The sequence below is a fragment of the Hemibagrus wyckioides genome, linkage group LG07 (genome assembly GCF_019097595.1).
Source record: "Hemibagrus wyckioides isolate EC202008001 linkage group LG07, SWU_Hwy_1.0, whole genome shotgun sequence".
NCBI lineage: Eukaryota > Metazoa > Chordata > Actinopteri > Siluriformes > Bagridae > Hemibagrus > Hemibagrus wyckioides.
The window spans coordinates 27962401-27984900 of record NC_080716.1 but is presented as its reverse complement, the minus strand read 5'-3'; the positions used below and the strand labels follow the sequence as shown (position 1 = coordinate 27984900).

The 22500-nt window shown below is 39.6% G+C and overlaps 3 protein-coding genes across 3 annotated transcripts in view; 2 read left to right on the top strand and 1 right to left on the bottom strand.

Annotated features, from left to right (window-relative positions):
• The first annotated feature begins 651 nt into the window (after positions 1-651).
• Positions 652-7046, top strand: LOC131356587 (dynamin-2-like). Its single transcript, XM_058395716.1, has 4 exons — positions 652-715; positions 4714-4852; positions 5572-5658; positions 5766-7046. Exons 1-4 carry the CDS (start codon positions 669-671, stop codon positions 5838-5840), a joined length of 348 nt encoding a protein of 115 aa, XP_058251699.1. The 5' UTR covers positions 652-668; the 3' UTR covers positions 5841-7046.
• Positions 7047-7496: 450 nt separating this feature from the next.
• On the top strand, positions 7497-10519 carry LOC131356287 (golgin subfamily A member 6-like protein 22). The gene is made up of 2 exons (XM_058395190.1): positions 7497-9260; positions 10127-10519. Exons 1-2 carry the CDS (start codon positions 7497-7499, stop codon positions 10364-10366), a joined length of 2004 nt encoding a protein of 667 aa, XP_058251173.1. The 3' UTR covers positions 10367-10519.
• A 5542-nt stretch (positions 10520-16061) lies between these two features.
• Positions 16062-22500, bottom strand: part of adcy1b (adenylate cyclase 1b) — a 74540-nt gene continuing 68101 nt past the window's right edge. Inside the window, exons 15-20 of the mRNA XM_058393975.1 lie at positions 22141-22257; positions 21322-21468; positions 21134-21232; positions 20313-20427; positions 20109-20233; positions 16062-19015 (exon numbers count right to left, since the gene is read on the bottom strand). Coding sequence (XP_058249958.1) covers positions 18728-19015; positions 20109-20233; positions 20313-20427; positions 21134-21232; positions 21322-21468; positions 22141-22257 — 891 coding nt within the window. The 3' untranslated portion in view covers positions 16062-18727. The remainder of the gene's footprint in view (positions 19016-20108; positions 20234-20312; positions 20428-21133; positions 21233-21321; positions 21469-22140; positions 22258-22500) is intronic.

The following is a 22500-nucleotide window of genomic DNA, read 5'->3' as shown; positions in this document are numbered from 1 at the left end:
ACACACACACACACCCTACTCATCACCACACACACACACACACACCCTACTCATCACCACACACACACACCCTACTCATCAACACACACACACACACACACACCCTACTCATCACCACACACACACACACACACACACACACACACAGTGAATAGTCCTTAGATCCATTTAAATTTTCTCACACACACACACACACACACACAGATCTCTCACACTGTCGTCCTCTTTGCCCCTGTCTCAGGTTACATCGGGGTGGTGAACCGCAGTCAGAAGGACATTGAAGGAAAGAAGGACATTCTGGCTGCAGAGAGGAAGTTCTTCCTGTCTCATCCATCATACAGACACCTGGCTGACAGCATGGGTACACCTCACCTGCAGAAAACCCTGAACCAGGTAGCATCTAAAACTCCCTCACTGCATGCTTATGAAAGCCCAGAGAAACCACAAACCTCTGTCCTGAATACTTTCCGACATGTGAGAGCGCTCCAGCTGTGAGCTCAGGCTCTGAGAAATAAATCAGTGAGAATGAACAGTAAGGAATTGTGATATCGCCGAATTACAGAGACGCTGGAAAGAACGGTACAATGTGACACAGAACAAAAAAATCAGTATGTTCAGTGGTCTGAAATGTTGTCTGTGATCCACAGATGGAGTGCGATGACAAGGAGATGCGCCGAGAGATCAGCTACGCCATCAAAAACATCCACGGCATCAGGTGAGGGTATCAACTCAACCCTGTTAACTGTGACAGTTTATAATTCGACATAAACATACTTCATTAAAACTCTTGTGTACTGTTGGGGACGTTTTCATCCACTAGGGGTCACTTTTCACTCTTAATTTAGTTATAACTTTCTCTGTGTTTCAGTAAATGGAATGGTATTTGGTGAGAAATCTTATTTTGAAATACATTTTGGAAATATATAAAATACACTGTGGGCAAATTCACTACCCTTATGTTATGTTCAGGATGAAAACATCCACTAAAATAAACTGCTGTAAAAATAGGTCAGGTAAATCTTTTTTTCAACTTGTTTTGCATAAATCTGTTAATCCACCTCAGTTCTGATCAAAACTACTAAATGTTTAAAAACAATCCAGGATTTTAACCAAGTGGCACCATTAACCCTTTAGATAGGCCTGTGCAAAGAAAGCTTAGTTTCTGGCTTTTTTATATGGAGTATATCAGCATATTATAGTGTGTGTGTGTGTGTGTGTGTGTGCATGTTGTCCTGCTGGTCATTTGATGGTGAGAAGAGCAGCAAGCACCATGAGGAAAGGCTTCAATTTTACCAAAGTTTTGGAAGTCATTGTGAAATGCTTAGATGCTTGGTCAGTTGAGCATCTCAGGAGCTTTTTCCTTGAGAAAACATGCACTGTGAAAGTGCTAGAGCCAACAGAGCTGTCTGACATGTTCCCTTTAACGCATTATGTGCTTGGTGGAAAAAGCACTGTAACCCTGAAACAGTACATTTGTGTTGTATAGATTGCTAGCACGTCCTTGACTTGTCAGATACAGAAATCATAGTTGAAACAAGAGATATATCTATCTATCTCAATCATTTTGTGTATTACAGATTTATCAACGTCACAACAAGCCCATCTCCGAGTGATACTTTCAGACCATGATATCCAGAAACTGATATTACCATCTGGAATCCCAGGAACAGTTGAAGAGCTTCATTCACTTGTTCCAGTTACATTTGGGAAATTGTAGGGATTTCTGTTTGCGTTTCAAGGATGCTGATTTTGGGGACTGAGTTTTTCTCTTTGCTTTCAACAACTGACCATCATGGACAAGGGCACTATCAAAGTTGTGTATTTTGAGGAACCTCCTACAGTAACTCTCACCTTAACAGATGTAGACAGCTCCTTCACAACTATTACTGATAGTTCACCTCAGCTTTCTGATGTTTTCTGCTCATCTTCATCCTGCCATGACACATTACATGTTTCTCCAAGATCGATGACTGAAAGCCCCACCCAGCAGTCAAAGGGATGGCCTGTGGAATTTCCAATCCCTCGTTTCTCTGCCAGTACAGAAATTCTGCTTCAGTTGGGCAATGAAAAGTTTTTCCGTTGTTCTGGGACTCTTTGGTACCAAAGATCTCATCTCACTACTTCCAGACATTCTTGGAGATTTAGCTGAGGCTGTTTTTGAGTACACTGCTTATCCACCAAGTGCTGGATCTAAGTCAAGTAGCAGAGGCCTTGGTCAAAAAACATCCCTGCCTCAAAGAACCAGGGTCCTTCAGTTGATGTTATGGATGGATCCAGCGCCTCAGATCCAATCGTCATGGCGAGACTGGCTGGCCAGAAATTGTGGTGAACTCACTCAAGAGGACACCAGTACATGAGCAGGCTCCTGCTAAAAATGTTAAAAAGGCTGAAGTAAATGACCTACTTCCTCATCCACAAGGTGAAAGCAGTGAAAGTTTGGAGAAAGAGAGAGTGGAGCTCTTGTGTGAAGTGATGAAAAGGGATCATTGCCAGGTGGTTGCTGAGAAAATGGCCAAGACATTCTCTCTTCAGAGACAAGAAAACAAAAATAAATGCTATAGCCTATAGCTAATCGTGTGCAATATTCGACTTTTATCTTAGTATGGTCCACAGATAAATGACGAGTTCAAGAGAATAACCACTGTAAACCTCGAATCTACCTTCATGGCCAAACTTGACCACTGCACCCAGAAGCTGATGGACGTGGTTTCATCAAGAGGAGGAGCTTCAGGAGTGGCAACTTAAGGACATGCTTCTTGAGGTATGATAATTATTTAGACTTTTTTGAGCATTTCTGGGTATAATCTATGTGGGCAGTCACCCATACAGATTACACTAATGTAGACACTTTACCCTGAACCCACCCCCTTTTTTTCATATAGCACAATATGCAGAGAAGTAGCCATCCGGTGCCTTGTTGTAGAGAAGGAAGAGGACCTGTTCAAGGAGTTTGGTGTAAGTAATTTAGTATTTTGAAAGAAAATGAAATGAGCAAAGTGTAAACACAAAGGCAGAAGCTTGCTCCTGGACTACTCATTGTCAGGTACATTTCTTACATATGTTGCACTTCAGACCACATCAACATGAATAGGTGTTGGAAAAGGGCTCTCTGAAGAATTTAACAAAAATTGTGGCTTAACTGCTTCAGTTATTGTATAAAACCTGAAAAGGGTCAAGAAAAACACCGAGATGTAGAGACCAGCTGAAGGGAAATGGAAGAAAATAAAAAATTCCCCGAAGCTGTTCAATTAGTATATCATTAAAGTCCCTTTGCTTTACAGGGACTATGAAGAGTTCGAGACCAGCCTTGAAAGGCAAGTGATGAAAATTGCTATCATTGATGACCGGTTTACCCCTGCATTTGATCACTGGATGGCAACCATTGTGGTGGAGGGAACAAAAGTCCTGGATATCCCAAGGTGCTGTGCTTTGCTGATGGGCATAATATATACTCTGAACCTGAGCTACTGCAAGGAACTTAAATAGACTTTTGAAGTTGTTCCTTGACCTTGATGGACTGAAAGCCAGTGCAAAAGTCTCAAGAACAATATTTTCTGTAACCTGTTTCTGTAACTTTTTTGACCTTGTTTTGTATTTGGAAGTCAACTGGAGACGAAAAGAAATTGAGAATGTTTCTCTGTCAGGTTAGTTTTGTTATGCTTTATGTTCAACAAATCATTGACAAAACAAAGATGTTTAAAGAAATACATATTTTAGCCCAAAGACAATGTATTTGTTGTGTTTTGAAAATGACTGATGTGGGCTTACTCATATACAGCTTAGTCTCTTGGAAAGTTGCATGACATGCTTTGAGATGAGGTGCTCACTCTTCTTTAACCTCTTGAGACACTGCGTCCTCATATGGAGACATTACATTTTGGGTTCGCTGCACCTTATACTTAATTCTGCCTAATTTAGACCTGTTATCCTCGTTTGTAGACACTTTAGTAGTGCCATCAAGTGGTAGCTAAAGCACAATCGAATTATTAGTTGAGATACAATATGGCTTGGATCTCAGGCAACATGTAATGCAGTGGATTCAGAGATAAAAGTGGAACTGGTACAAAACATCATGCATTTTGTTTTTGCGAGATTTGAATAGAATTTGTTCCACTGCAGTTCAAAATAAAAAAAGTTCACTGCATAAAAATAGTGGTTGAACTAATGTCTTTCTTAAACGCTACTACGTGAAGAAAAACAAGAAAAAGAAATCTGGAAGAAAAAAAAATCCAATTGGAGCAACTTAATTTTGTAAAATGGTTGCTGTTTAAAAAGTTGAATACATTATGATAGTGATTAACTACAGATAACATATAAAACTGCTTTAATAAAGCTGTGGTTCCCAGCTCGTAATTCCGACTCTGCCGTGCCGTTCGCCTCTTAAACACCGTCTTTCCAACTTGACTGGAACGCACCGTTTCTTCCCGTGGATGCTCAATAAACCAGTCTGGATCCCTGTATGAACGAAATACTGAATATTTTGCACATTATGTAGCCAGTAAAACATGTTTCATCTTTATCTGAACCAATCAGAGTGCAGCAATCATCAGTCAAAATGTTTCGTCGTACCTACAGTCTATCACGCTTACATCATTCCAACCAATCAGAATGCAGTTCTAGCAGACGGCCCACTTTCTGCTTTCCGAGGTAGACGCCCCTGTGACTTAGTTGTTGCTATGGAAACGATAGCTAAAAGCATCTCCGTGTTTTCAGGACGGGGCTGTTCACTCCAGACATGGCGTTCGAGGCGATAGTAAAGAAACAGGTCGTGAAGCTGAAGGAACCCTGCATTAAATGTATTGACCTGGTCATTCAGGAGCTCATCAACACAGTGCGGCAGTGCGCTAATAAGGTACAGCCCTTCTTATTTCTGTGACGTTATGTAAACCCGGACACGGGTAAAGTCATTTCGTTTATTCTCTACCTGACAACAAACCACTGACCACAAACGTTATCCCAGGGTACAAATAGTCACGACCTGCTATCAAGGGTTAATGTTGGATTTCTATTAAAAATCATTGTGTATATGCTCAATAAAGCTTTGTTCTCATTTTTATGAGTAATTTAAAAGAAAGAAAGAAAAGGGAGGAGTCTATTATCGATGATCTGCTACTTTATTATCATTTTAAACTTTCTTTACTCAAAGTTTAGGAGGCGGGGCCTACAGAAAAAAGTGCACCCGGGTGTCTAAGATGGCCATCACTATATAACGTTCCCATGTTTTCATCATATTTAGAAGTCTGCATTTGATGTTGTGGAACGTGTGTAAAACAAGGTGTCCGTGTGTTATGGGAGGTCATTCCCTCACCTGTGTTTCATTTTTCCCTCTCTATAACACCGCTTGTCCTTGTACTGAGTCGTCACAAAGCACTGACACTGAAGACTCCTTCCCTAAATGAATGAAATGTCTCCTAACAGAACATCCAGTATCACACACACATACCATTTCTTGTCCAGACTAAGTATTCATCATGTATTTTCTACAGAACTGGTGAAGCAATTCTTGGTGTTGAACTCTGTAAAGTGTGTGCAGTGTGATAGTGTATTCATGTGTGTGTTACGTGTCTGTAGTTGGGGACGTTCCCCATGCTGAGGGAGGAGACCGAGCGAATCGTCACTTCACACATTCGCGAGCGCGAGAGCCGGGCCAAAGAGCAGGTAATGACCGCTTTCACAGGAATCTCAGCAGCACAAGAAAAACAACAACAACAACAACACAGAAAATAGAAAAGAGCATTAAAGCTTTTACATTTTTCCCCCCACAGATTCTGTTACTCATCGATGTCCAGCTCGCGTACATCAACACCAACCATGAGGATTTCATTGGATTTGCCAAGTAGGTATTCACTATAACGATAATGTTAATATGCTGCGTTCAGCTGCTCCCCAGACTGTCCGTACGTTCCTCTTGCCTGATCAATAAGTGCTAAATGTATGATGCTGAAGATTCCTGGTGCTGCAAATAAAAACTGTTATTTTCACTCAACATGTCTCCTAATGTAAGAAGACCCACAAAATGACAACCGTGCTACGAATTCTCCTCAGTGGAGGCTTTTCCAATGATGTTTCTCCTGTAAAGTGGAGAGTTTGATGGATTCGGAGTGCAATGGAAAACACTCTGGAGGATTTTTCCTCTCTCTCAGGAACTCCGTCAGGTTCCTCGGTGATGAAGGTTACTACCTTGGTGTCTGAAGAACGAGTGGAAGTGAATGTTTGTAGGATTTATATGGGATTATTTTAGTAACATGGTCACAGCATGTCTGAAATAATATTTCCGTAAGAGATTTGAGGTGTATTTGAAGGGAATTTCGGGAATTAGTAAGAATAAGGACTGGACTTGGTGATGTTGGTGGTAAAGGCATCGTTTCCTCACTTGTTCTAAATGGTGCTGCTTTTAATCCTTGTTCCTGCTTCTGAGGATTTATTATTGTATTATTTCAACATCTCTACTGTTAGAACAATGATGATTTGATATTGTAAAGATTACTGAATAGAGAAATGTGTTGTAAATAAATCATCTTAATGGATGATAACATAAAGGATACCCTGATATGGTTCAGTCAAACTTTTTAAACTGTAAATCGTCATATTTACAAAATGTAAAGGATAATATTTATGGATTATCGAATAAATCCCTGAAATAAAGTTAAACTTCAGTCCAGATCTGGGAGAATGGATGGAATATTATCATGATGATCAGGCCCAGTTCCATACACATACAGACTAACAGTTATTATATTATAGTATTAGATATTTATAGGACGCTAGCTCGCCTGTTAGCAAACGTGGCTAGTGGTTTACATTCATGATAATATTTAGCCTGACGCTAACTAGCTTCACAGCTCTCCTGTATTTAATGGTGTTTATTTATTTTGTAATCAGTTACTCGGGAAATCCGTCCTGCTTCATTCAGAGAGCTAAAAAAAAAAGCAGTGGATATGATGAATAAGATTTATTAAACAACACCATATCCGTCTGAGGTGAAATGAATGGAGCGATTCCACTGTGTGTTTATTAATTCGGCATTTTATTGTTCAGTTGGAGAAAATCCCCGATTCTGCTGAGAGAATTGAAGAAAATACACAAGCTGATGTTGGAAAGCTTTAAAGCTGTGCTGGGGTTTCTTTAACGTGTCGCGTGTTTCAGCCTCATGAGATGGATTAAGAAACACAAACAGCCGCAGGTCTCTGAGGCCCTCTAGTGGCTGAGGCCCGGAGCTGCAGCTCTTCTAGTCCATTGGAGGAAACGGCGCTCGAAGTTGGCTAAAATGCACGAGATCCGCGGCCACTTCCGCACGAGAACGACGTCACGTGACGCAGGATGACGCGGGATGACCCGCACACCGCCCCCCCTTCCTCCCCCCGCCGACGCCACCCCCACCTTCTAATTCTTTATGACATCACAGAACTTATAGTAAAAAACAAACCCCATTTCAGCGAAACCCTCCTCAGAGGTGCAGACAGAGATCTTCACTGTGTTTAGTGTTTAGTGAAGAAATGGCTGATTTTAACAAACCAGAGAGAGAGCAACCAGAGCCAGTGGCCTCCTGCAGCAGTCAGAAGCTGTTCCAGAAAGACAGCATGATGAAGAAAATGCAAGAGGAGAATGAAGAGATGGCTAAAAAGTTGAGAGAGCTTGAGGAGGACACAGAAAGAGTCGAAGCGCTCATTGTGGCAGAGAGGAGAAATAATCTGCAGTTAGATATGCAGAGAGCTCTAGCAGAGTTTAAGGTGGAACAGATGGAGAGAGATAGAGCTAATCAGATGCTCATGATGGAGTTAATGAGCACAGTAAAGAATCTGAAAGAAGCTCAGGATCACAGAAATGAGGAGAGAGACACTAAAAGGAGAGACAGAGCAGACGACAGGAACAATGTCGTTACTCTTAAATTAGGGGGTGTGGAAGCTATGTTTTTTGTTGACAGAAAGCATCAGGACGGAGAGGAGTCCGAGCTGGAGAACGAGAGGAGGAGACGCTCTGCGGCAGAGAGAGAAATCCAAGAGATGGTGGCTTCCTGGAAAGAGCAGAGCAGGACCTGGCTTCAGCAGATGCAAGAGAAAGACCACATGGTGGAACAACTCAGAGAGGAGAAGAAGGAGATGGCCAAGAGGATACGAGAGCTTGAGAAGGAAAACGAGACACAGAATGATCTCAGAAAGATGGAGCTGAATCATCTGCAAGAACAAATGCAGGAAATATTTACAGAATTTAAGAAAGAGATGGAGGAGAGAGAAATCACTCACCTGGAGCTGACAGAGCAATTACTGGCAAAGATAGAGGATCTGGAGCAAAACCAGGCTCAGATAGAAGAGGAGAGAGAGCAGCTCCAGAAGGAAAGACAGAAAGACCTGCAGAAGAGCAGGACAGAGGATAAAGAAGTCGAGACGGAAAGTCTGTCTGATGCTAAGATGGACGCAGAAATGCAGACTGAAGAGTTTGAAGAGCAAAACAACCTGAAGGTGCAAGAGCTGGAGGAGCAAAACAACCTGAAGGTGCAAGAGCTGGAGGAGCAACACAACCTGAAGTTGCGAGAGGTGGAGGAGCAAAACAACCTGAAGGTGCGAGAGCTGGAGGAACAAAACAGCCTGAAGGTGCAAGAGCTGGAGGAGAAAAACAGGCTGAAGGTGCGAGAGCTGGAGGAGCAAAACAGCCTGAAGGTGCAAGAGCTGGAGGAACAACACAGGCTGAAGGTGCAAGAGCTGGAGGAACAACACAGGCTGAAGGTGCAGGAGCTGGAGGAACAAAACAGCCTGAAGGTGCAGGAGCTGGAGGAGCAAAACAACCTGAAGGTGCAGGAGCTGGAGGAGAGGAACGCTACCCTTCTGCGACACATCAATGAGCTCCGGACTTTTATCTCAGTCTTTACGGAGCGAGGAGAAATAGCAGAGTCGAGGATACAGGTCTTGGAGAAAGACAAAGAAGACTGGATTGAAGAGAGAGAGAGATTGAAGAAACAGATAGCATTATGGGAGGAAGCGTCAGAAAAATGGGAGAAACAGAAACAGTGCTTAGAGGAAGAGAGAGAGAGCTGGAAGAAGGAGAGAGAGAGCTGGGAGGAAGAGAAAAAGCGCTTAGAGGAAGAGAGAGAGACCTGGAAGAAGGAGAGAGAGAGCTGGGAGGAAGAGAAAGAGCACTGGGAGGAAACGAAGAGGAGCTGGCAGGTGGAGAAAATGGACTGGGAGAAAGACAGACGCAAGTGGGAAGAAGACAGGAAGACGTTTCTGAAGGAGAGAAATGCAATGAGAAATATGTTCACTCCTGTGTGGCTCTAAAGAGAGAGAGAGAGAGAGAGAGAGAGAGCAGACACAGGAGAGAGAAACATTACTGCAGATTTTTTTCCATGTGTGAAAAACTTTAATAAAATTCCCAAGTTCACTTCTTGTGTCTTGTGTGTGTTTTTTAATAAAACGTAATAATAACAACAACAACAATAATAATGAAATATCATTCTATAAATGTATATTATTGTGTAAGCAGGCAGGTTTGTGTTACACGGCGGCTCACAGAGGGCAGTGGGGATGTTTCTGGGAGTTGATCAGGAAACATGATGAATTTGTGATGAAACAGCAGACCAACAAACTCAACATACTCTAGATTTCTGCTAAAGCTCAGGGACGTCCAGATCAATACAGTCATCCTGTCTAATATAAATCACATGAACATTTTACTGTAGAGAGAGAGAGAGGGAGAGGAGAGAGAAGGGGTGGGGAGGAGAGAGAAGGGAGAGAGAGGGGGGGAAGAAGAGAGAGAGAGGAGAGGGGGAGAGAGAGAGAGAGAGAGAGAGAGAGGAGGGGGGGAGAGAGAGAGAGAGAGAGAGAGAGGAGGGGGGAAGAGAGAGAGAGGAGGGGGGGAGAAAGAGAGAGAGAGGAGAGGGGGAGAGAGAGAGAGGGGGGGAGAGGAGGGGGGAGAAAGAGAGAGAGAGGAGGGGGGAGAGAGAGATAGAGTGGAAAGAGAAGGGGGAGAGAGAGAGAGGAGAGAGAAGGGAGAGAGAGAGGGAGAGAGGAGGGAAGTCCAGAGTGAATCCCAGGTCTGTACAACAGAAATACTTGTGAAATATATTTATTTAAAACGTTGAGAAGAAACACAGAGTGTGTCTGATGCTGAAATGTGTGTGTGTGTGTCTAAGGTAATTCAAGAACCAGGTTCGTTTCTCGCATTAGACACGGAATACAAAGCTGAAATCGTTCTCACTTCTGTCTTCCTGCTAGCTTCTTCTTCTTCTTCTTCTTCTCACACCTCATCTCAGTCTCTCCATCATACACACAGTGTGTTCCTCTCTTACTCTATTATTCTGCTTTCATGTGCGATTGAATTTTATGTTCATTTATTTCCTCCTTGCTGCATGACTGCTTTTGAGTTGAGTTAGGAGTGGGTGATAGAAGCATTAGAGTCAATACTGGGATTATTATTATTAGTATATTATTAGGTTTAGGAAGAAAGTGTAATAAATGAACTTTGTACACATCATGAAGGTCAACAATCATCACACGTTAAAGCACTGAGCGTTAGTGTTGGCTGTGGCGACTGACCTTATGGATTGTGCGATGATTTTTTTTATTTTGTTGTTGTTTTAAAGCTTTACAATCCCACACAAGTCGTGCAAACACAAAGGATTTCACTTATATGTATAGTTTTAAAGAATGGCTTTTATGGGAGGATGGGTTGCCAGGTTTAAATTTCTTAACCATTCACTCTAAAACTCCCCCAAAAAGTTGAGATAGTAAATGGATTTATCCTTTTCTTGGTCTGTTCATGTGAAAGCGGACAGACGAGGTTCACATATGCTGATTTTCTGTGGGTGTTATACTGGAACCTGGCAACCATGTACAACACACACACACACACACACACACACACACACAGTGCTCTTATTTTTTTATTAGTTTGCTGTAATGACTCGGGGACACTGAGGTCATTTTCTCGATTCTGTTTCCTGCAGCAGCACTGTGTGTGTGTGTGTGTGTGTGTGTACATATATATATATAAACATTTTCTCCAGTTTCACGGAGATTCAGGAGCACACTGTTGCTACTTTCTTTAGAACTCCAAAGACAGATGTTTCCAGTTTGACCTCCAGTTGTGGAATTTTAACATAACATCATAAACATGATATTATTTCACAGGAAAATAATCAACAACGAGGTGGTGGGAGGAGTTATGGGGTTTCTGCTGCTGCCCTGAAATCCATTTTCATAGTACTGCACATGTTTGATTTATCTCTCGTTATTCATGGTACTTTTTATCCGTTTAGAGTTCCATTTCATGATGTAAATCATCTTTGACATTTATTTTCCCTTCATTGTTTCCTCACCAGCCAGTTTTTTTTTAGACTGAGACAAAATCTTCCAGCTTGTTTTGTTACTTGGAAAAGAGCTTTACGAAGCGCTGACACTGGAGACTCCTTCTAAAAATGTAAAATTGGGCTGCAGTGTATGTAGAGAGATATTGACCTGATTCACGTGCAGGTTAAACCCCTGCAGCTGGACTGTGAGGGTCTGTGATGGACAGGGAGACGTGGACGATGTGATGCAGATATACACTGCTGAATTTTATACACAAACTTCACTTCTCCCATAAGGGCATTTTAGCTGCAAGAAAACGGACTAGTTGCTCCACCCACTGATGAAGGTTACCGTGGCAACCAGTGCTAGTACAGAGACTGAAGACTTGCAGTGATAAAATCACCGTGTGTGTGTGTGTGTGTGAACCCCGAGGGAGAAATAATCTTTTTTTTTCAATAAAACTGGACACTTGTGTTAACTCTTTTTACTGTTACAGTAGAAATGGACTTACAGGACATTTTCAATCAGTCAATTAATAAATGAGTGATGTTCAGGCTGTGAGTCTGATATAAAACGAGTCTGTCGGCTTTCAGTGTGTTTGAGACGTGTGTTATTCCCTCTGTTGGAGAACCTTACACAGAATATTACTGGTTGAAGATGAAATCTGATCTGCTTTTTAGAAGAACAAGCACATGGAGAACATGTCAGAGAGCAGAAATGGGTTCGAGATCAACATTTATGTCATGTTGTCTTATGTAGCTGGAGAAACGTTGTCTCATTTCACTATGTACTGCGTCAGCTATATATGACTGAAATGGCATTGAAATAAAAGCTTCTTGACTTGACTCGATCATCCTAGAGGGCAGCCTTGTCATGGACGAACTCACCAGCTTGCCTCAGGCAATGTGCCTCTTGTTCGGCTTTACCTATGCACTCCACCTGGAGTAGTACCTTCATTCAGCAAGTGATGATGAACTTGGGTCGAAGGTCGAAGCGGGCTACTACCAACAACTCCAAAAGCTGAAGGATGAGCTTGCAGTGTAAGACACTTTTACTGTATGATCATGGAACAGCTGTTCATCTTCACGCCTGCTTTGTTGTGTGGCTGATTGGAGCAAATCATCCTTTTGTATACAGTTCTTCTTATATTGGATGCGTTTGTTTTTTACAGCAACTGGAATCCTGGAAATATTGTCCTGTGAACAAAATCAACGTTGTAATATGTTGGCTGGTTAAAACTCGGAATAATGAGCTTTACAATGCAGGACACATTAGTGGTCACTCCACAGTTCTATAAGTGCCTGGTTTGTTGTGTGGCACTAACTAAACTGCACTGAGAGGAATAATTAATACATTACATCAGCATAGAAATTAATATTTCTATGCTGCTTTGTCAGTATTGATTATTTATTTTTATTTATTTATTTATTTTACTAGACTTGAAGACATTTTAAAAAACTATAAATCTGTGTCAAGTCCCAGCTCCAGAGACCAGATTACTGTGACCACAGGAGACAAACACTCCGCCCTATGTACAGTCTGTACACACGAGCTTCCTGTATCAAAATTAGAGTCTCTGCTCAGGATGTGTAAACGGGTAAAAGAGTCCTTTTTCAATGTTCAGTGCACAGAAGAAAATGTCTTTATATTTGTTAGTCACCCTTTTAATATTTGTGTACTCATTTTCTGTTTTTTTCTTTTTGTATGTTTCATTTTTTTTATTATAAGGAAGTAGTTTGTATTTCAGTACACACGTTCTACTTGCAACAACAAAGAAAGGTAGTTGGGTTTTGGTCAGAGAAAATGTAAGAAAGTAAGAATTTAATGAAATAATAAATGATTATATTTCACTCACCGTTCAGGAGATTTGTTTTGTTTTTAATGTTAAAGTGTCATGGATGTGTGACTGTTCTCACAGACTGCTTTACTTTTATTCAGCGTTTTAGCTTTTCCCTGCAGCCTTAATGTGAAATCCTCTCAGCACATACAATCATGAGAAAAAAATCAGGACACCCCATCAAATTCTATTATTACCGTTCTAATAAAATTCTGTTATTACTATTATTCTGTTATCTATTAGTATTATTATTCTATTACATCAGTTCTCTTATTAAGAAATGACAACATGTCAATTTCTGATCCTGTTTTAATTTGTAGATATAGAAAACAGAAATAGTCTTTACAGCACAGTGAAATTCTTTTTTTCACATATGCCCTCCTTGGAGATTGGGGTCAGAGCACAGGGCCAGGATGCAGGGCCTTGCTCAAGAGCCCAACAGTGGCAACTTGGTGGTGCTGGGGCTTGAAACCCTGATCTTCCGGTCAACGACCCAGAGCCTCTGTCTCTCTTTATTCCAGGGTCTCGTGCATTTTAGCCAACTTCGAGCGCCGTTTCCTCCAATGGACTAGAAGAGCTGCAGCTCCGGGTCTCAGCTACTAGAGGGCCTCAGAGACCTGCGGCTGTTTGTGTTTCTTAATCCATCTCCAGCTTTCCAACATCAGCTTGTGTGCTGACTGAGAAACCAATAGCCATCCTTGCTAACAACTAGCTAACGTTGGCGGTAACTATTAGCAAGTAGAAGTGTATGTAATTAGGCCTAATCATACTGATAACATTTAAGTTCAAGATTATTTGAGGGATTTATTCTATCTTTCATAGATTTTATTTTACTGCTTATAATTATATGATATAGACTGATATTATAGAGATATTATAGTATATATTATATATTATAACTCCTTAATACTGATAATTGTTGGTTTGGATATTAATTAAAGCTGCGTCTGGGAGGTATAAAAGTAAACAGCTTTAAAAGTCTAAATAGGTGGAAATTGTGTGTTTTCTCAGTGGTGGTTTTCAAAAGTTATGAGTGTAAATGTACCTCAAAATGAGGCCCAAATTTGACCTTTTTTTGTTCCACAGGTTGCTAGTGACACAATGTCATAAAAAAGAAGAAGAAGAAGAAGCGGTCCTTAACCATCATTTCTGACCTTTCTTTCCATCTGTCCTTCTCCTCTGTTCTCTTTTCACACATATTCATGAAGTGACACATCCCATCACGCCGAAGGGTACACACACCGGATCTCAGTCGGCGCTAAGAAAAGTCACGAGCTCAGTGGAGAAAGATTTTTACTTCAATGCTGTATTCATTACAAAATGGTCTACTGCTCAGCTTTGTAGAGAAGATGCTTCACACACCACTGCATTTACAAACGGTACATCTGCATATCAAAGAGCGTTAGCTTCAAGGCAAAGAGTTCATTCACTAGAGCTTGTAAAATAAGGCAGAAAACGTTTTTTTCTTTTTATTGATGCGGTCCAGTCCGGGACGAGATCGAGCAGTCCGTGGCCGGTTCTGTATTGTAAGTCCAAAACAAATGGAGCCCAACGTGTGAACCAGCTTGTCAGGCAATGAAAGAAACATTATTATTGATCCAGAAGAGGAAAGAAAAGATAAACAGAGATCAGAAAAAATAAACATGTTCAGTGTCTCAGGTGAGCAGGTCAGGTCAATTCTTCAGCTCCGTAACTGTAAATAATTTATATTTAAACCAAAAGCTTTAACAACGATCGATAACAGAATTGCACCGAATAATGATTATTATATCAGGACACTGCTGAATTCTGCCCTCTGACCTGGTCAGGAGGTGTTGATTAGATGCCTAGATTTATAGGATTAAATTAATTCTAATATGTTGTCATTATAATAAACATTAGAATCTAAAGTTAATAATAATCTGATTCAAATAAATAAAAGTAGACGATGTTGACACTGTTGATATGCTGAAGCTTTCTGGACGGAGTCTCCAGTGTCAGTCTGTCTTTATTTATTTATTTATTTACTTATTTATACTGTAATATATCGTAGATTTTCTTTGTTTTCAGTAACATACGACAAGTTGCATTTTTATTACCCTAAGAAAGAGAAAACAGCAGAGGCTAACTAAGGGGGAAAGAGTGTTTATAGCTACTATAACATTATACGTAAACTATAAACGGATAAAAAGTGTGTTATTTGTTCCTGTGTTGGTCTGTAAAAATTTAAAAAGAAAATAAATAAATAATACATATCTTAACAACAGCCAAACATGAACAGTTGCTAAGTAGAAAACGTGTCTGAGGAAAAAAAAACAATAATTCAATAATAACGATTATTTGACACATTTCTGTTATCCCTAACTGCTTTTTTTAATAAAAAATGAATAAATAAAAATAAAAATAAATGTTGTTGTTAAACCAGAGCACATAAAATGTACATTCGTTCTAGAACCACAATTATCCATTGGTTCTAAAGAAAAAAAAACATTTTTTTCTTTTGCGTTAAAAACGAATTCGAGCCTCAGAGCTCCGGGAATTAAAGGGATTCAAAAAAGAGTACAATGTTTTCTAGCTGAAAATATTTGCCGTGTTTGTTTACAGAAATTTATGGTATTTTGTTCAGTCGTTTATCGGTTTGATTTAACACCATAAATAAATAATAATATTTATAATAATAATAATAATAATAATAATAATAATAATAATATTATAATAAATACTATACATTTATAGTATTTTATTTAGTCATTTATCGGTTTAACACCAGAAATAAATAATAATATTTATAATAATAATAATAATTATTATTATTATTATTATTATTATAATTATTATAATATATATATATATATATATATATATATATATATATATATATATATATATATATATATATATATATATAATATTATAATATTTAAATAGAAAAAAAACCACAAGAATATTTATATCTTCAGTAACTCATGGTCTTAAATATTGAGTCCCTCCAGGATTGTGCAGATTTATTTATTTATTTATTTATTTATTTATTTATTTATTTATTTATTTATTTTTTTTTGTAATTGTGGCTAAAAATGCTTGATTTTGTAGGGGTTTTTTTATTATTTATTTTTTGTGCTTTTTGTTGTTGATTTTTTCCTGCAAAACTGCAAAACCAAGAGGGATTTAGATGAATGTGTCGCGTCTCGCCAAAAAAATCTGCGCAAAAATCTGTGCTAAATTTAACAAAAACTCCTCAATCCTGGAGGAAGTGTGCTAGCAGGAAATCTTCCCGAATTTCCAAAGTATCACCTGCTGCATGGAATAAATTAATGTATTGGTGAGGATTAATATAAAAAGTCAATATAAAATGTCCATTCGGTGGCACTTTTTTGTGCGATCTGTGGTGAACTGCAGCGCTATGTTAATGAGGACGTCTAAGGATGCTTTCACATCTATTCGTTTATTCATACAGCAAAAAAAAAATAGTTTGTGGAGATTCATTTCCTGAAACACAAAAAAGGTAAAGAGGTGAAGCTCTGAGAAATCAGCCATTGTGTCATGTTTATTGTTTTTCTAAATCTCCAGAATCTTCACTTTTTGCCGTTTCTGCAGTTCTACAGCTCGGTCTTTTGGCTCGGTTTGAGCCTCGAGGCTCAGAATAGCAGCCACAGGGTTGCCATGGAGACCATTTTTCATCAACGTTGGAACAGTTTTTTGGGGAAAGTCTTCAAAATTTGTCTCTTACTTTTCCATGTTTTTTAATTTTTGGAATAATCATTTTGCTGAGACCTGGCAACCCTGACTGCAACCCAAATCCCAAAAGTTTGATTCACTTCACAGAAAAAGATTTCGATTCAGAAGTTTCTCGTTAGGGTTCACTAGGAAGTGAGAGAGACCAGACTCAGACGCTTTCGTTCAGTCTTTCAGCTGTTTTTTTTATACTTTTTTTGCAGAGACCTGGCAACCCTGACTGTGACCTAAAACCTATGGCGTTTTTGATTCACTTCATTGCAAAATTCAAAGTCAAATTGCTTTCTCATAAGGTTTCACTTGAAAAAGAGCGACACCACATGCTCGGATGCTTTCTTTCGGTCTTTTCGAATTGTTTTGTCTGAAAATTTCGCTGAGACCTGGCAACCCTGACTGCCACCTAAAACCTATGGCGTGTTTGATTCACTTCATGCAAAAGAGTCGATTCAGAATCAAATCAGTTTCTCGTTAGGGTTCACTCGCAAGTGAGAGAGACCAGACTCAGACGCTTTTGTTCAGTCTTTCAGCTGTTTTTTTTAATACTTTTTTTGCCTAGACCTGGCAACCCTGACTGTGACCTAAAACCTATGGCGTGTTTGATTCACTTCGTGCAAAAGAATTGATTCAGAATCAAATCAGTTTCTCATTAGGGTTCACTCGGAAGTGAGAGAGACCAGACTCAAGCGCTTTCGTTCAGTCTTTCAGCTGTTTTTTTAATACTTTTTTTTGCCGAAACCTGGCAACCCTGACTGTGACCTAAAACCTATGGCGTGTTTGATTCACTTCATTATTTCATCCTGCACTTGAGTGTGAGTGCAAAATGTCTGAAGAAACACACAGAGGCAGAGAATGCACGAGGTTTCCGTTCAACCTGACTAAACCCTGCAGATGTGAAAGCACCCTGTGACTTTATATCCACGCGAACGGCTGAGATTCTCTTCTCAAGTTTATGTTGCACCTGTACGCTCCAACCTTTTCTTAAAACACTCCTCGAAATAAAGCCAGCGAAAAAAATACTTTGCTAATCATTGCTTTTGTACGATTTTGCAATCTAATAGTCCCTCGTCAGCGTCGGTGCTGGAAGTGTCCTTGTAGTCGCGTCTACACGTGTCGAGTCCGTTAACGTCTAATAGAAGTGCCCTGATAAGAAAGTTAAGCAAAATCTCACGTTAGAAAAGTCGTCTGTGCAGCAAAGGCAAGTCGCATTATAATAACCTGAAAAATATCAAAACAAGTAAGAGCAGTTTGGGCGCTGGTCACCCTCCCTGATTAATCAACAGCTACGCAAAGATCCGCAAAAATTACAAACGCCGACAAAAAAAAAAAAAAAAAAAAAAAAAAAAGCATATAAAGCTTTATATAAGTTGATAAATTGCTTTTAAAACGTGGTCTGTGCTATCTCGGTTACGTCTCGATCACATGCACACGCACTCGGCTCCACTCGGCCTCACTGAACAGCATACAAAAAGTACACAAAGTTTTATAGAACATCCAAGTATTTACATCGGATCAGGTAGTCTTGGCGTATAATACATAAAAAAAAAAAAAATTAGTCCTGATGTAAATAGTGTAAATAATCGACTTTAAGTTCCATTATTTTGCATGTGCACAAAAAAGTGTGTGTGTGTGTGTGTAATCCCCAGCCGTGCCTCTGATTGGAAAAAGACGAGTGTGCAGCTTGCGATCTAAACACTGAAAAGAAGTCGCCGAAACCCAAAGCAGGTCATCGATCAGGTTAGAAAGGGAAGACAAAAATAATTCCAGATTCTTCGTTCCAGGTTGTAGCTTGTGAGATCTTCCTGGCTGACCGCCTGGTGCCCTGCCTCATCTTTGGGTGTGAAGAAAGATCTTTTATTATCGATCTTTCTGATGCTCTGTATGCTCTTTCCTCATCTTAAACCTCTCCTTCGTCCTCTTCGGTGTCGTCCTCGCCATCCTCCTCGTGCACGATATAAGATGCGGGACGGCCGTGGGCGGAGCTTTGTGCGGATCCGACCCCGACCCTGGCGGCGCGGCCCATGGCGTACGTGCTTCTGCGACGCTCCGGTGCCCTCGGACCTGCGCCTTGAGATCTGCCCTCCAGGAAGTAGGTCACCATTTGACCTTTCCCCTTGACGCTGATGTTGCCGCGACACACCAGGTCGTAGTCGTTCTGTAGCAGGCGGTGCACTTCCTCCGTTACCTGTACAAGGGACATGGATAATGTTTATTATATGGAAACCAACTCGAGACATATTCCAGTGTCTTGGTTCTTTTCCAGGATTCTAATTTATCGATTCTAATGTATATTCATTAGAGAGTGACACGTCATATGTTCGTCACTGAAAGATGATGCACTTAATAGAATGTAAAGGATCATCCTCCACTCTCACTCTTCTTTCACTCTCAGCTTCATTGTTGACACGCAAAACTGGAAGAAGTAGCAAAGGAAGACAGTGGTGTAAATAAATAAATAAATAAATAAATAAATGAGCAAAACAACTAGTTAACTTAGTTGCTAGTACTGTGCTATAAACAAACTAATAAATATTTTTAATAATGCCTTGTGCTTTAATAAATAAATAAATAAAGGATTTGTCTAGAAAAATAAAATAACTTCTTAGCTATTACTATGCCATAAACAAACAAACAAATAAATGAAATAAATAAATATTTTTAATTATGCCTTGAGCTTTAATAAATAAATGAAACTACACAAACAAATAAATATTTTTAATTATGTCTTGTGCTTTAATACATAAATTAAACAATAAATAGAAATATCTGGTTTTACTAGTAAATAAAAAAATACATAAATAAATCATTGTTTTAAAAAAATTGTAAAATAACTTTTTTGAGTAATATGCATTAAATAAAAAAACAAAAAAAAAACAATATATATATATATATATATATATATATATATTGTACTATATGTACTGTGCTTTAAACAAATTAATGAATAAACATTTTTAAGACAGTTTTGTGCTTAATAAATAAATAAATAAATAAATATGTTGCATGCTGTCTCCTCCCCCCAATCATCGCATGATAATAAAGTTTTATTTTGATAATAATTTAATAGTTTAATGTTACACAAAACTGAACAGAGCTAGCTAAGGAAGATGGCTGTAGCAGCCTTTTTTCTGCCCTTGAGTAGATAACTTTTGATATTCTGAGATTAGTAGATTTTGGCAACTGAACGAATCAGAATGGAGAATTCGACAGCTGGATTTTAAGATACAGGAAGTTTGAAAAAAATAAATGTATCGATAAAAAACGAAAAGCATGTGGACCTGGATCTTTCCCGGGACTCCGGTGCTGTCCATACGGCTGGCCACGTTCACCGTGTTGCCCCAGATATCATACTGAGGCCTACGAGCCCCGATAACCCCGGCCACCACTGGACCTACGTTAATACCTGTGAGGAAAAAAAACACGTAAATACACTGGAATCTTCCGGCACATGAGTCCACCCTGTGTTACACGATTCAGCTTACCCACTCTCAGGATAAAATCATTGTAAGACTGGTAGTTGATCTCATCGAGGACGTCGAACATTTCAATGGCGAAGTCTGCGATGGTGCTCAGGTGAGAAGAAATGGACTTTTTAACCTGGAATGTGAGAGTAAAGTCTCTGATTAGTATACCCAATATACCCACATCTGCTGTGCAGGTCAGCTGGAAGACATGATTTCAAGAAGAAGACATTTGAGATATTCCATTCATTCGCTCCAGATGGATTCTGCTTCATGAAGATTTCAGATATTGGAAGAGAAGATGCCAATCCCATGTGGACTGTTGAGGACAACAAGCTCTTAATCAATACACACAATATAACATCCTACATATGCCGTATCTCCATCATTGAGCATTTGAAGGCTTCAGCATGGAGGAATCGATAATGAACTTAGATGTTGAGCTAATTTATGAGATGCTCAGGAGCTCCTGGAATTCCCAGATGAGGATGAGGTTCCCTTTTGAGTCTGGTTCCTCTCAAGGTTTCTTCCTCTTACCATCTAAGTGAGTTTTTCCTTGCCACAGTCACCTCAGACTTGCTCACTAGGCATTAGAGATTAATACAAATAAACGTAAATATAAGTCTAATATTAATCTTGAACTTTTTGTACTATGTTACTTACGTCCTGTAAATCTGCTTTGAGACAATGTCCATTGTTAAATGCGCTACTTGAATTGAATTTGATAAAACTGAAACCTTGGGACTGCCAGAGAACCAGGAACCTGGATCTATACCTCTGCTAGATGTTTAGATTTAATTCTTTGCTTTGTTAATAGTAGAAGGACGAAGTAGAAGGTTCACCTTGCTGCCTGTAGTGGGAACCAAGCCCACTGCTGCCATGTAGGTGCTGCCGATGGTTTTGATCTTCTCGATGTCTTTGTAGCATTCCTTGTCCATGAGCTGGAAAACGAACAGAAGACAGGACACGTTTAGACCACACCACCTGCAGGATCTGGTCGATTCTGATGGGCTGATGGAGAGAGAGAAACCTCGTCGAAATCGGCGATGATCTCGTTGAGGAGACGCAGACACTCCACGCCCATGTTGTTTCCATCCAGCTCGATGTAGAAGTCGTTGAAGTTGGGAATGGAGGCGAAGAGCACACCGACCTGGGAGTACGACTGGTAATACAGATCCTACGGATAAACAAACAAACAAACAAACAAACATGCAAATCAGAACAGAATGAAAGGAACAAAATAAATCAATAAAATAAAGCCGTATGCAAAGGTTTTGGCACCCAACACCAAATATACCTAATTTCTTCATTTTTCAAGTTTATTTATTTATTTATTTATTTGTTTGTTTGTTTTATGATAGCAACTTTATATAAATATAGAAATTTTTCTGCAAATGGTAATGCAGTTATTTTAGAACTGTAAAAAGTAGCTAAGGAGGATGGCTGTGTAAGCCCTTAACAAACAAACAAACAAACAAACAAACAAACAAATATCTGATTTATTTAAAATAAAAAAAACAAAGAAAGAAAGAAAATCTTTTAATCAGACCTTAATAAACAAACAAATAAATAAACATCTGATTTTCCTTAAATAAATAAATACCTTTGCTAGTACTGTGATATAAACAAACAAATAAATATTATTAATAATTCCTTGTGATTTAATAAATGAATAAATAAATAAATTAGTTAGTGCTGTGATATAAACAAACAAATAAAACTGCCAGGTCAATAAATGGTCCAGTTCTACAGTCTGTCATTGTTACGGTTTCACTCGTTACATGTGGATCATGTGGATCATGTGGATCATGTGGATCATGTGGCTTTGGTCAGCCTTGTTGCCCCTCACCATGTTCCTGGGGTTGGACATTAAGAAGTGCTGAGCCACGTGAACCGGCAGCAGGTTGAAGAGAATCCTCCTGTTGTCCAGTTTCACCTTCTCCATCCCGTCCCTCTCCTCTTCAGCCTGGACACACCAAACGTCTCCGTGTCACAAGACGATCAATCAAATGAATCTGACCGAACAACTCACACACACACACACTCACACACACACACTCACACACACACACACACACACTCACAGATTCACACACTCACACATCCACACACTCACACTCACATATCCACACACCACAGGAAATTCATCACACACACACTCACATATCCACACACCACAGGAAATTCATCACACACACACTCACATATC

Bases quoted from the DNA above. Each gene is read 5' to 3' on its own strand.
- LOC131356587 (XM_058395716.1), top strand. From the start codon at position 669: ATGCGCCGAGAGATCAGCTACGCCATCAAAAACATCCACGGCATCAG. The intron at 716-4,713 runs GTGAGGGTATCA...CCGTGTTTTCAG, and splicing joins AAAAACATCCACGGCATCAG to GACGGGGCTGTTCACTCCAG. The intron at 4,853-5,571 runs GTACAGCCCTTC...ACGTGTCTGTAG, and splicing joins TGCGGCAGTGCGCTAATAAG to TTGGGGACGTTCCCCATGCT.
- LOC131356287 (XM_058395190.1), top strand. From the start codon at position 7,497: ATGGCTGATTTTAACAAACCAGAGAGAGAGCAACCAGAGCCAGTGGCC. The intron at 9,261-10,126 runs GTGTGGCTCTAA...TGTGTGTCTAAG, and splicing joins TGAGAAATATGTTCACTCCT to GTAATTCAAGAACCAGGTTC.